The following is a 13818-nucleotide window of genomic DNA, read 5'->3' as shown; positions in this document are numbered from 1 at the left end:
AACACAATATGAGATGGTGCAATCACATAACCGATTATTGGGCAATGATTAAGGCTGTTGGAAGCTAAAATACTTTTCATTTTTTATTAAGCCTTTAAATTAGTGTACAAGAAGAGGCCATGAATGAGATAGCATGAGGTTAAAGGGATACTGTCATGGGAAAAAAAAATAATTTCAAAATGAATCAGTTAATAGTGCTGCTCCAGCAGAATTCTGCACTGAAATCCATTTCTCAAAAGAGCAAACAGATTTATTTATATTCAATTTTGAAATCTAAATTTGAAATTGACATATTGTCAATTTCCCAGCTGCCCCAAGTCATGTGACTTGTGCTCTGATAAACTTCAATCACTCTTTAATGCTGTACTGCAAGTTGGAGTGATATCACCCCTCCCTTCCCCCCCCCCCCACAAGCCAAACAAAAGAACAATGGGAAGGTAACCAGATAACAGCTCCCTAACACAAGATAACAGCTGCTTGGTAGATCACTCAATAGTAAAAACCCATGTCCCACTGAGACACATTCAGTTACATTGAGAAGGAAAAACAGCAGCCTGCCAGAAAGCATTTCTCTCCTAAAGTGCAGGCACAAGTCAGGGGCAGCTGGGAAATTGACAAAATGTCTAGCCCCATGTCAGATTTCAAAATTGAATATAAAAAAATCTGTTTGTTCTTTTGAGAAATGGATTTCAGTGCAGAATTCTGCTGGAGCAGCACTATTAACTGATTCATTTTGAAAAAAAAACATTTTTTTCCCATGACAGTATCCCTTTAATGTTAGAATCAGTGTCATACAGAGGGCCAGATGTCTACATGCAACTCCCAGCAGTGTTGGACTGGCCCACCAGTGGGCCCAGGTGTCAGTGTACCCTCTTGCTTCTATACATTTGGCCTATTTCATGGTGATTCCCTATTTCTTTATGGGAAAAATGCTTAATGGAAGAATATAGTAAGTAGATACAAAAGACTAGGAGAATAAAGAGGTTGAATGAGGAGAGGAGGAATAATAGTTTGGAAAGTGGGCCCACAGTCTAAGGTTTTCTGGTAGGCCCCTGGCATCCCAGTCTGACACTGACTCCCAGTCCCACTGTGTCAGAAGCACACGGCTGGCTGATCTGCTCAGCAATACCAGCAGGAACATTGCAGCACTGCCAAATGCACAGCAGAGGTGGCCATGGACAATAAGATTTTTAAAAGATCTTTTTGTAATCGTAGGACCAAGTTTATCCTGAAATTATTGTTTAAATGTATGATTTGTCTATCAACTAAAATGAACATTTCAAGCGATATCATTGAAGCCAGGAAAACTGTGGGTCGCTGCCTGTTTAGCCCTGCAAACAATTGAACAATGGATAAATTTCACTGCAGACTATAAAAATTTTCTAACCTTTTTATTATCCAATTAATTTATCTTGTCCGCACACCATCAATAACACCAACAGTAAGAAAAACAGCTTCCTGGCTTTTACTCGTGTAGACATTGTGAGCCGGGCACTGAGGTGGATGAAATGAAGCCCCAGCCCAGAGGTATCCCAGGGTGCAGCTGGATTTTGTGCTCTCACCTGTTCAGATAGACTCTCTTCTCAGTCAGCTGGCCCTGTCCATGTACTGGATCCTCATATGGCTCGTTCTGCATCACCTCCACTCCTTCCCCTCTCTCGCTCTGCTCATGGCTGTGCTTGCTGATCATGTAGAGCTGCCCGATTCTGTACTGCAGGGAAAAGAGCAGCAACAGAAGGTTATGTGACTGAAACTCAGGCACATACACCTGTATCCTGCTGCACCCACCCCACCTTTAGCCCCTTCATTTGGATTGGGCACCCCCTAGCAGCCCATGCTAACACTACAATGAACAGGGGTCAGGGTGGAATTAGTCTGTTATAGCACAGAGGGAAGACAGAGCATTTGCTTTGCACCAACACCTCATGTGCCATGTGGGCAGAAAAAACGCTTGTGGAAAGTAGAAACTAAATATCTCTATACAGTGCAGCTACCATATGTATGAATACAAATATAAAGAATTTTCTGCGCACACAATAAGCTATACCCTCATACTGTACCGTCTAAGGGAAAAACTATGTCAGCTTTCTCCTATAAGCAAAAATACAAATACAGACACACAATAAAATACTGCACAAGTTATACAATGGACACCAGCAATATCTGTATTTCAGTGTAATTGCCCTCCCCAGGTACTGATGGCAGAGAACCCACTCCAAGTGATACATATACGATATTATGTGACCTGAATCATGAAGAGGCTCTCTGATCAGCTGGAATGACCTTCCTTTGCGTCTTACACAGATATATCTGCTTGCTGTGATTGGTTTCCATAGTAATAGAACAAGATGGATATAAGTAGGATTTCCAAAGCCCTACTGGTATACAAAGCAATGTACATTTGAAACAAGGCTTAGATAATATATACATTATTTCTCCACTTGGCAAGTGTGTGTATATGGTTTTCCTAGGTTGGGCGTTACAGTTCAGTTCCATTTTCAGTTATCAGTCAGTTGTATGGCCAGTGGGTAAGTGCTCCTACTCGGGAATTAACAGCTGGATACATTCTCAGGCAGGAGGAAAATAATAGAGGTACAAGCAACAGAGCGATATGTACTGGTCAGATATGTGATGCTAAAAGTGGCTCCTGCAAATTTATGTGACCTTAAAACTGGCTCCTGCAATTTTGGTACTTGCGGAATCATCATGTGCAGCCTCAGCCCCATATTAAATGTTGTAGCCAAATTTTATATAGAATAAAATTAAATGTTATAGCCAGATTTTAGATGGAATCAAATTCCTAACCACATGCCCCCAAGTGCCAAAGCCCTCCCACAACTACACATTTCTCTTCCACCTTGTAACGATGGAACACCTGCACAGCAAGAGAATTCTCACTCACTCATAGCAAATCAAATAATGCAAGAGAAGGTTACTAACCCCAAGTAATGAACTGGCCAAGCCAAGCAAGGTATATAATATAAAGCCAGTGTGTCTGGCAGTGTGTCTGGCAGGATGGGGGAAGCTATTTCTTAGTGCACTTCCTAGTTCCTGATCATAATTGTGCAACCGGAAAGGGAAGCAGGAAATATTGTGGCACAGATAACTTGCCCCTGGAAGCAATTCATATGTACACCTTAAAGGGAATTCTGCTGGAGCAGCACTATTAACTGATTCATTTTGAAAAAAAATGTTTTTTTTCCCATGACAGGATCCCTTTAAAATCTCAGAGTTAACTGCTCACAGCCTTCTAATGTTTGCAACTAGTATTTCAGTGCTGCTGTTCCTTTAAGTAAGGGCCCTATTTAGCTTGCTGTGGGGTCTTCATAAACAAGCATTGCAGAGTGGGCTCTAATAAAGCATAATGTCTACAATGTCATTAAAAGGGTTGTTCACTAAACTGCAGTCTCAATGCCTAAAATTTGTATGGGGTGGTAAACGGTCTAGGCTGAGGGCAAGCATAGCCTACCGGAATCGGACTAAGGGTGGCTTGGGGATTCCTAGTCTTAGGGCCTATTATATTGCGGCTCAGCTGGCTCAAATGGTGGAATGGCATACCCAGAGTACTTCCCCTCTTTGGACACAGTTAGAGCAAAGCTCGGTGGGGGGCACTATTCTCAGCAATTTAATGTGGATTGGGGCCTCCTCTGACCCCACTTATTGCCCCACGGTGAACCATTCCCTGCAAGTGTGGAAGTCGGCTTCTACCAAATACCCATTAGGGTCGGCCCACCGTCCTGTGTTATCTTTCCTGAACAATCCTGATTTCCCTCCAGGCAGGGAGGGGGGCGCCTTCTCTTGGTGGCAGGACAATGGCCTTTTAGCTCTGCATCAGCTCACCAGAGATCATGTGTTTCTGTCTTGCCAAACACTCCAAGAGAAATTCCATATGCCTATCACTGAATCATTTAGATATGCCCAAATACGCCACTATTTTCTCTCCCTAACGGGGAACATTTTGCGGGACTTGCCTGCACCCACAATGTTTGAACACTTATGCCTGCACTCCATCCCATATAAAGGGGCCAGATCTAGAATTTATGATGTCTTAATACACCAGACGCCTGTTAAAGATTTGATTTTTGTTAAGCAGTGGGAGCAAGACCTTCATCTCTGCTTGGAGGAGGATGCTTGGCTGGACATGTTGCGGGACATGTCTAGGTGTTCCCCTAGTATTTTGGTACAGGAAACTTCTCAAAAGGTGGTCACTAGGTGGTATTTAGTTCCCGAAAAGCTTGCGAAATGGTACCCCACCTCCTCTCCGGTGTGCTTTAGGGGTTGCGGGCAGACTGGTTCCTTTATTCATATTTGGTGGCATTGTCCTAAGGCTGTCCGGTTTTGGACCAGGGTCTATACAATGGTAACTAGCATCACTGGGCTTATACTTAGGAAATCCCCTCTGGAAGCTCTGCTACATGGACGAGTGCCAGGTGGGAACAAATGGGTTCGGCAGCTAGTAGGCCGTATATTTACGGCGGCCAAACAGACTATTGCCAAGGCTTGGAAAACCAACTCTTTAAATTTACAGGAGGTGAAACACAGACTAGATAACTATATGTCTATGGAAAGGCTTTCCTCACTTGCCAGGGGTGACTTGCGCTCTTTTCACAAGCTCTGGGGCCCCTGGGTTCAATATAGAGGGCTATCAGCACTAGGTTAGCTATGGGTACGTTAGGTGGCTTGTACCCTAGATTTGCCATTTCCCTTTTTTCCCCCAAGACACACCTATATTCTTATGTGATCATATTCTTCACTGAATATGCACCCCCTATGGATACGTTCTTTGGTTTCTGTTTTACCACTTCTGTCTATTCTTTCCTGTCTAACTAAGGTTGGTGTCCTATTTTCCTCATTGTTGACTGCAATAATTGTAATCTGTATCTTTGCATTATAGAAGCTGTTTTTTACATGCAATGCATTACTTTCTGTAAGACTTTTCATGGAAAATAGGTGTAATGGCTGTAATTTGATTTTCTTCTGTTTCTTTTTCTTTGTAAAACAAAATAAAAATATTGAGAAAAAAAAAAAAGGGTTGTTCACCTTCCAAACTTTTTTCAATAGGTTGTTCACCATAAACAAAGCCTTTTTTTCAATTGCTTTCCAATTAAAATTGAAGTTTTAAGTATAATGTTTGTGTCTTTGGTGTTTCATCTGAACTGTTACAATTTGCTTCATTTAGTTGATAAAATTAGCCTTTGCATTTCTCAGCAGTATCTGTGGGATATTAGCAACTATTGTATCAATTTGAACAGCTGCCTTTAGGGTCATGGCACACAGACAGATTCGGGTGGCGACAAATCTCCTCTCCTTCGGGGCGACTAATCCCCCCAAACTGCCTCCCCTGCCAGCCGGTTAAAGTTCGGGGGAAATTAGTCGCCCCGAAGAAGAGGAGATTTGTCACCTGGGCGACTAATCACCCCGAATCTGCCTGTGTGCCCTGACCCTTAATGAAACTCAGGTAATCTGCTCAGTAGGAACGTAGATAACAAAACGTATCAACTAAATGTATCAATTTAGAACAGTTACAAAGTTGGCGACTTCCCCCCCTCCCAGAGATGATTTAAGAGGGTGAAAAAATAAAACTTTACACTTCAATATTAGAAAAACATTTTGTATATTCCTCGGGGTCTCTCTGGCTAGTCTGACTGGCATCTGGTGCATTGGAATAATTTGTATCTGTGGTGTCAGCATGAATAAAGCTCTGCCCGTCATTGGGGGAGTTGGGGGGGGGGGAAGTAGGTCACCCTCAGTCTGCCTTTCATTAATATAAGTCTGACCATGTATAAGTCCAGGTTTATGCAATCTTCTCCCCATAGCATCCCTGCTGAGAATTTATTCCTTGCTTTTACACACTGTATTTATGCCTATCCTTTTCACTGTGAATCAGCCTTGTATATCTGTCACAAGATGCCTGCATTCATCATGCAATCTCTTCAGCTTTTCCCTTTTCTGTCGCTTGTGGCACAGAAATTACATTGTATCCATAGGATCCAAGTGTAGCATATAATGTGTCTTAAATTTTTTTAAGTAATTTAGTGTATGCAGAAATTTACTCCCAAGAGCCTGGGGGCTGAGCACCCTGGGAACCTGAGGATTTATCAGTATTTCTATGGCCCACAATACATTTTCAGTAATGTTGTTAACTAGATTCCATTGTCCATGGGGTTCCTGTTTGACCATGGGAAAGAGAACAACCCAGGAGGAGAAAGTAAAGGGAAGCAGAGCTCTGTAGGTGGGAAAGCACTGGGGGCAGTTGAATTTTCATCATGGGGTAAGCACCTTTTGTAATGGAAACTATGACACTCACCCAAGATGGCGTCCAAGATGGCGACCTTCTGCTCCACCGCATGGCTCCTGCTGGGCGCTGTCCTGTGACATCAGCGTCTCCTCGATCTGGGATTGGTCGCCGGCGACGGAACGGACGCCGGCGTCAGAATCGGGCACGGCGTCAAGGCGTCAGCGTGGGGACGCTGGCGTCTGCGTCTGACGCAGCGCGTCAACATTTTGGCGCCAAGCCATGGACTATATAAACCCCATTGACCTTTCCTTCCTTGCCCAATTATAGGTTCCATTGACTTGTGTTCCTGGGTGTGATTTCTAATACTGATTTTCTGTGTACCGATCTTTGCCTGTTTCCTTGACTCCGTTGTTTGCCGCCTGAACTGATATTTTGCCTGTACCCTGACGATTCTTCTGGATAAACCCTTTTTGTACTTCGAATCTGGTGTTGTCTCCTCTTTGGTCCACAACTATTACTGCTGCGCCTTCGGGCCTTTACAGTATAATTGGGCCATGGACCCTTCGGAGGAGGCCCAAGCACCTCTCGATGTAGGAGGGGCCATTCGTGGATTGGCTTCGCGGATGAAAACCTATGAAGCCCAGCAATCCCATTTTGGTCAGGCCCTTGAGGCAATTCTGGAGAAGTTGACTGCTCTGTCTCCTGCGGCTCCTGCGGTTGTGCCTGCTCCGGCCATTCCTATTCCGCTCCAGGTTTCTGAACCTCGTCTCCCTGCTCCACCTCTTTTCAGCGGTGATCCGGAAGCGTGCAGGGGCTTTATCAACCAGTGCGAGATTCAGTTCGCCCTGCTGCCAGGTCAATTCGTTTCTGAACGTGCCAAAGTGGGTTATATAATCACCCGTCTACAGGGAAAGGCTTTGGAGTGGGCATCACCCTTTTGGGAAAAGGAGGATCCACTGATTGACAACGCCAGGGCATTTGTCCAAGAACTCCGTACGGTGTTTGATGCTCCAGGTCGTGCCACTGCATCCTCCGCTAGGCTTTTCCCACTGCAGCAAGGTGTCCGCTCGGTCTCCGAGTATGCCATAGAATTTCGCACTCTGGTGGCGGAGACTTCTTGGAATAACGATGGTTATCATGCAGCCTTTTACAATGGGTTAGCTATGCGGATAAAGAACGACCTGGTGTCCCGAGAAATTCCTCCAGATGGGAGGACCTGGTCGCCCTGGCCGTGAAAGTGGATACCCGCCAGAGGGAATTCCAGATCGAACTTGATCGAGAACGCTCCAAGAGGAATTCACGATTTCAGCCTATCCTGGCCCCCCGTTTCCAGAGACCCTTGCTCTACAATCCTGCTTACATCTCGCCCTCTCCACCTCCTGCGGCTTCTGCTTCTTCCTCTTCTTTACCAGCAGAGGAACCGATGCGGGCTCGTCTTTCCGAACAGGAGAAGAATCAGAGAAGGGCGGCGGGGTTATGTCTCTATTGCGGGGGCAAAGCTCACTTTGCTCATGAATGCCCAGTGAAGCCGGGAAACGCCAAAACCTAGGTAAGTTTGGGGAGACTTACCTGGGTGGGATTTGTCGTTCTCCCCATTCTTCTGCTCAACGTTTCCTCCTCCCAGTGCAGATCCAGTTTGGTTCCAAAAAGATTTCTTCTCAGGCCTTCCTTGATTCTGGCGCTGCTGGAAATTTCATGGACCGAGTGTTCGCTGAAAATCATTCCATTCCTCTCCAGTCCTTGGCGAATCCTCTTCGAGTCCTGGCGATTGATGATCGTCCCTTGTCTTCTGCTGTCATCTCGCAGTCTACTCAAGAACTCTCTTTCAAGGTGGGCACCATGCATTTGGAAAGACTGTCCTTTCTTCTCATCGATTGCCCTTCCACCCCAGTTGTTCTAGGTCTACCCTGGTTGTGTCTCCATAATACTGTTATTGATTGGGCCTCTACACAAGTTTCCAGGTGGAGCCCATTTTGTTTACAGAACTGTTTACCCGCTGTTCCTGTCGTTAAAATTTCCTCTGTGTCTTCAAAACCTTCTCTTCCCCCTGCCTATCAAGCATTTGCCGATGTCTTCAATAAAAGTTCTGCCGAGAATCTTCCACCTCATCGTCCATACGACTGCCCTATTGAACTTTTATCCGGTTCCATGCCTCCTCGTGGCCGCACCTATCCACTTTCTCCCTCGGAGATTTCTGCTATGAAGTCCTATATCCAGGAGAATCTTCAGAGAGGATTTATTCGTCCTTCCGTCTCCCCTGCAGGAGCGGGGTTCTTCTTTGTTGAAAAGAAAGATGGTAGTTTGCGGCCCTGCATTGACTACAGAGGACTGAATAAAATCACCATTAAAAACAGGTACCCTCTTCCTCTCATTTCTGAACTGTTCGATCAACTCAGGGGTGCCAGCCTTTTTACTAAGTTGGATCTTCGTGGGGCCTATAACCTCATTCGGATTCGTGAGGGGGACGAGTGGAAGACCGCCTTCAATACTCGTGATGGTCATTATGAGTACCTGGTCATGCCTTTTGGTCTCTGTAACGCCCCTGCGGTCTTCCAGGAATTCGTTAATGACATTTTTCGAGATTTATTGGGGCAGTGTGTGGTCGTCTATTTGGATGATATTCTTATTTTTTCTAAGGACCTCCAGGAACATCGCAATCAAGTACGTGAAGTACTATCCAGACTGAGGAAAAATCATCTTTACGCCAAGTTGGAAAAGTGCATCTTCGAAGTCTCTTCTATTCCTTTTCTTGGTTATATTATTTCTTCTCTCGGCTTAAAGATGGATCCGGCCAAGGTCTCCGCAATCCTGGACTGGCCTCTTCCTACCAGCGTTAAAGCTGTTCAAAGGTTTGTTGGCTTCGCAAATTACTATAGACAGTTCATTAAAAACTTTTCTTCCAGACTTTCTCCAATTCTTGCTTTGATCCGTGGTGGAAACAAACCTCAACACTGGCCCCCTCAAGCTTTGGAAGCCTTCAAGTCTCTCAAGGAAGCATTTTCCTCCGCTCCAATTCTTAGACACCCCGAGCCTCTTCAACCATTCTTCATCGAAGTTGACACCTCGGACATCGGTGCTGGAGCTGTGTTATCCCAGAGATCTTCTTCTGATGGTAAACTTCATCCATGTGCTTTTCTTTCCAAAAAATTTTCTTCCCCAGAACAGAACTACGACGTTGGCAACCGGGAGCTACTCGCTGTTAAACTGGCCTTGGAAGAATGGAGACACTTATTAGAAGGTTCTGCTGTTCCGGTAACGATCTTTACTGATCACAAGAATCTCGAATTTATCCAGTCCCTTAAACGCCTCAATCCCCGGCAAGCCAGGTGGGCACTTTTCTTTTCTCGTTTTAATTTTGTCATTACTTTTCGCCCTGGGTCCAGAAACAGGAAGGCCGATGCACTATCCAGAAGCTTTATTCCTGAGGATTCTTGCTCCGAGGACCCTGAACCTGTTGTTCCTTCTTCCAAAATTATCGCAGCTTTGTTTCCTACCTGTGCTCCTCAGCTACTCTCCGCTCAAGTCTGGACATTCTCCCCCAAAGGGTTTTTTGTTGCCTTTACCCATCCCTTCTAGACCTTGGACTCATCTTGCCATGGATTTTATTGTCGATCTTCCAAGTTCTTCCGGCCACACTGTCATCTGGGTGGTGATCGACAGATTTAGTAAGATGGCTCATTTCACTCCTCTCCGCAAGTTGCCATCTGCTCCGGAACTTTCTGAACTTTTCATCAAACATATTTTTCGTCTCCATGGCTTTCCTGCTGAAATCGTGTCTGATCGTGGTCCTCAGTTTGTGTCTAAGTTTTGGAGGTCACTGTGCAAAGCCTTGAATATTTCTCTTCAATTTTCTTCCGCCTACCACCCTCAGTCCAACGGAGCTGCTGAACGTGTCAATCAAGCATTAGAGCAGTTTCTGCGTTGTCATGTGTCCTTGTGTCAGGATGACTGGTCGGACCTTCTTCCATGGGCGGAATTTGCCCACAACAATGCCCTTCATTCTTCTTCCCAGAAATCTCCATTTTTCTGTGTTTATGGTTTGAACCCTTTGGCATTTCCTCAGGACCTCCTACTTACCAACGTGCCTGCCGCCAATGATCAAGCAGCCCACATGATGGCCATCTGGCATGCTACGGCCGCTAATTTGGAAAAAAGTGCTTCTTCCCAGAAAAAATTTGCCGACAAAAAGAGGATTGCTTCGCCAACTTACTCTCTTGGTGATAAAGTTTGGTTGTCCACTCGAAATATTCGCCTCAAGATTCCCTCTCCTAAACTCGGTCCCAAGTTCATCGGTCCCTTCCCCATCATCGAGGTCATCAATCCTGTGGCTGTCCGTCTTCTTCTTCCGCCTGAGATGAGGATCCCGAATGTGTTTCATGTGTCTCTCCTTAAACCCGCAGTCTCTTCTCCCTCTTCTTCTTCCACAGCTCCTGTTGTCGTCAATGATCTTTCGGAGTTTGAAGTTAGCAGAATCTTGGACTCTCGCTTTTCCAGAGGTGCTCTCCAATATCTCATTGAGTGGAAGGGTTTCGGTCCTGAGGAATGCTCCTGGGTGAGGAAGTCTGACGTTCATGCTCCCATCCTTGTCCGCAGGTTCCACAAACAGTTTCCTTCTCGTCCTGGTCCCGGTGGTCCTGAGGCCCCCCCTAGGGAAGGGGGTACTGTAATGGAAACTATGACACTCACCCAAGATGGCGTCCAAGATGGCGACCTTCTGCTCCACCGCATGGCTCCTGCTGGGCGCTGTCCTGTGACATCAGCGTCTCCTCGATCTGGGATTGGTCGCCGGCGACGGAACGGACGCCGGCGTCAGAATCGGGCGCCGGCGTCAAGGCGTCAGCGTGGGGACGCTGGCGTCTGCGTCTGACGCAGCGCGTCAACATTTTGGCGCCAAGCCATGGACTATATAAACCCCATTGCCCTTTCCTTCCTTGCCCAATTATAGGTTCCATTGACTTGTGTTCCTGGGTGTGATTTCTAATACTGATTTTCTGTGTACCGATCTTTGCCTGTTTCCTTGACTCCGTTGTTTGCCGCCTGAACTGATATTTTGCCTGTACCCTGACGATTCTTCTGGATAAACCCTTTTTGTACTTCGAATCTGGTGTTGTCTCCTCTTTGGTCCACAACTATTACTGCTGCGCCTTCGGGCCTTTACACCTTTAGCATTTTTACTTCAGGTTGTCTGTATACCAAGATATTTAAAAAACTTCTCAGTTGTCCTAGGACCAATTTTCCCTCTAAGTTCAGGTGCACACACATACACAGTTTAAGGCCAGCACACACAGCAAATTTTGGGGCATACAAAGAATTTTGTGTAAAAACACAATATTTTGTATTTATTCTGGTTTGAGCATACAGTTTGTAAAAATGCAGACACGGGTTTAAAATGTGCGTTCCAAGTAGGAATTAGAGGGAACAATGCTTAGGACCTGCTCTTGTGGGCACCTGCTGACTTCCAAGCCCCACTACTCTTTTTAACAAAGCCAAGAGCAGCTCAGCTAGCTTAAGTATGCCCATTCCTAGGGGCCTGGCTTCATCTGTTCTCCTCAGGCCACCTGTCTCAGGTTCCACTAGCACGCTTTCCTCATGCCCATCAAGTGGTGACTATAAAGCTCCTTTCCAGATAAGAGCGGAGGTAGCCTTCCAGCAGGATAGAGTTGTGTCTTTTTTCATTCCCATTTGCTATGTAACTATAAGAGAGAACATAAGACCTGTTTGAGGGTTGGTTTTTCCCCCAACAGGCTCAGACTGGTAATCTGTGGATTCTGGTAAATGTCAGACAGGCTGCTGTAAGATACCATAGACAGTCACTGTTTAGTGGGCTGGTGGGGCTTTGTACTTGAACTGCCATGGCCTATTTTATAGTCCAGTCCAGGACTGCCCCCAACCTGGAAGTGAGAATATGCCACTTGGCCATTGTCTGGTTCACTAAGAGATGAGCTTGTGGCTGAGGGAAGTTGACCCTGCTTGTGTCCAGCCATGGATACGGGGAGCAGAGGGAACAATTCCCACCCATTATGGAGAACATGCTGCCAATCCAAAAGTCATTTGTATTTGGCTAGCTGCCCTGCGTTGGGGGAAATTTCCCTCAATGGCAATTTAGGGATAAAACTGCAGCTGATTGAGTAAAGCTTAAGCGATTGCAAGTGTGAACAGCAGCTTTATTTTGCTTTAATGAGTTTTGTCTTTCTGTTATAATTACAGCCTCTTGTTTGTGATGAAAAGAACCCAGAGAATGAGCTATATTATATTTAATCAGCCAGCTTTAATATATAACCCACATGGTATGGGGCAATCTAATGTTTCAGTCAGTGCCATACTTCTACTAACTAGAGTGTCTCTACATTCCTGTTATGCGAGACCAGACACTGTACAGCCACTATGACGTGGGCATGGGCAAACTGATTGGCCTCAGGGCATGAAGGGTGATGTGCACATTGTGCACAATGGATAGATAACATCAGCTGGATCCCCAAAGACACTTCATGCTGATCAGCATTGTGTATGCCCTATAACCAGCACAGCAAAAAAAAAAAAAACAGAACTGACTGAGCTTGTCACCAGCATGCAGCTGACACCAGCGAGAATGCTGCCCATGACCAGAATGAAACAGAATTGTGGGAAAACAGCCCAGAACGTCACTGTTACCAATCTGATAGTGAATGCATAATATGTAGCCCAATCCTTGTCAGTGTTTAGTTGTCCTTTACTCATTCAGCTCTGTTATTCCGGGAAAAGAGCAACGGAGTAAAATGAATCATCTTAGCCTAGAAAACTCAGCTCTGCAAAACACAAAACAAATAGAGGCAGGGTTACAATGGAAAAAACAGGAATGTATGGCATCAGCTCTAGCCTTCTCTACCCAGTTCCATGAAAGTTCCTGGTGAATTTTTAAATCACAGAGTGACAGTTTTACTTTGTTACTGTTACTCATACTTCTGAGGGTGGGAGCTATTTTCACACGTTTCTCTGAAACCACAGGGGGTGTTGAAACAACGTGTCACTAAAACAGCTTTCATTCTCATTAGCTGTGAGTCAGCAGCCGGCACTTTACTTTTACATCTGGGAGAATAGAGAGAAAACTGCCCCGGGGGGAGGGGTGGTTGGGTTCATATCAACAATTAAGGTGGCCATACATGGGCCAATAAAAGCTGCCGACAGACTGAGTCGGCAGCTTATTGGCCTGTGTGGGGGGCCCTCAAACGGGCTTCCCCGATCGATATCTGGCTAAAGTCAGCCAGATGTTGATCGGCAGGGCTAAAAATCCCATCAGACTGCATCTGTTCATTGATGCAGTCCCGCGATCCGACCCCCCGTATTGCCTGCATTATGATCAGATTGTTGGGCCCTCGATCAGATCAGCCCGATATCGTCCACCTCAAGGTGGGCATATCGGGGAGAGATCCGTCCGTTTGGCGAAATTGGCAAACAAGCGGATCTCTACATGTATGGCCACTAGGGTTACCACTTTTCCAGAAAAAAATACTGGCCTTCCTATATATTTATCTTTTTCCCTATTAATAACATCGGGATCAACTATCATTTTTACCGGCCAGGCCAGTAAAATACAGGCCAGG

General features: G+C 45.6%; 1 protein-coding gene across 2 annotated transcripts in view; it reads right to left on the bottom strand.

The window, feature by feature from the left end:
• LOC108702162 (cytoplasmic phosphatidylinositol transfer protein 1) overlaps positions 1–13818 on the bottom strand; it is a 54205-nt gene that overhangs the window by 22583 nt on the left and 17804 nt on the right. For both annotated transcript variants that reach the window (XM_018237670.2, XM_018237669.2), the window contains exon 2: positions 1563–1711. In XM_018237670.2, coding sequence (XP_018093159.1) covers positions 1563–1711 — 149 coding nt within the window. The remainder of the gene's footprint in view (positions 1–1562; positions 1712–13818) is intronic.

This window comes from Xenopus laevis, chromosome 9_10S (assembly GCF_017654675.1).
Source record: "Xenopus laevis strain J_2021 chromosome 9_10S, Xenopus_laevis_v10.1, whole genome shotgun sequence".
NCBI classification, from domain to species: domain Eukaryota; kingdom Metazoa; phylum Chordata; class Amphibia; order Anura; family Pipidae; genus Xenopus; species Xenopus laevis.
Note: the sequence above shows the minus strand (reverse complement) of the source record. Positions and strands in the feature narration are given on the sequence as shown.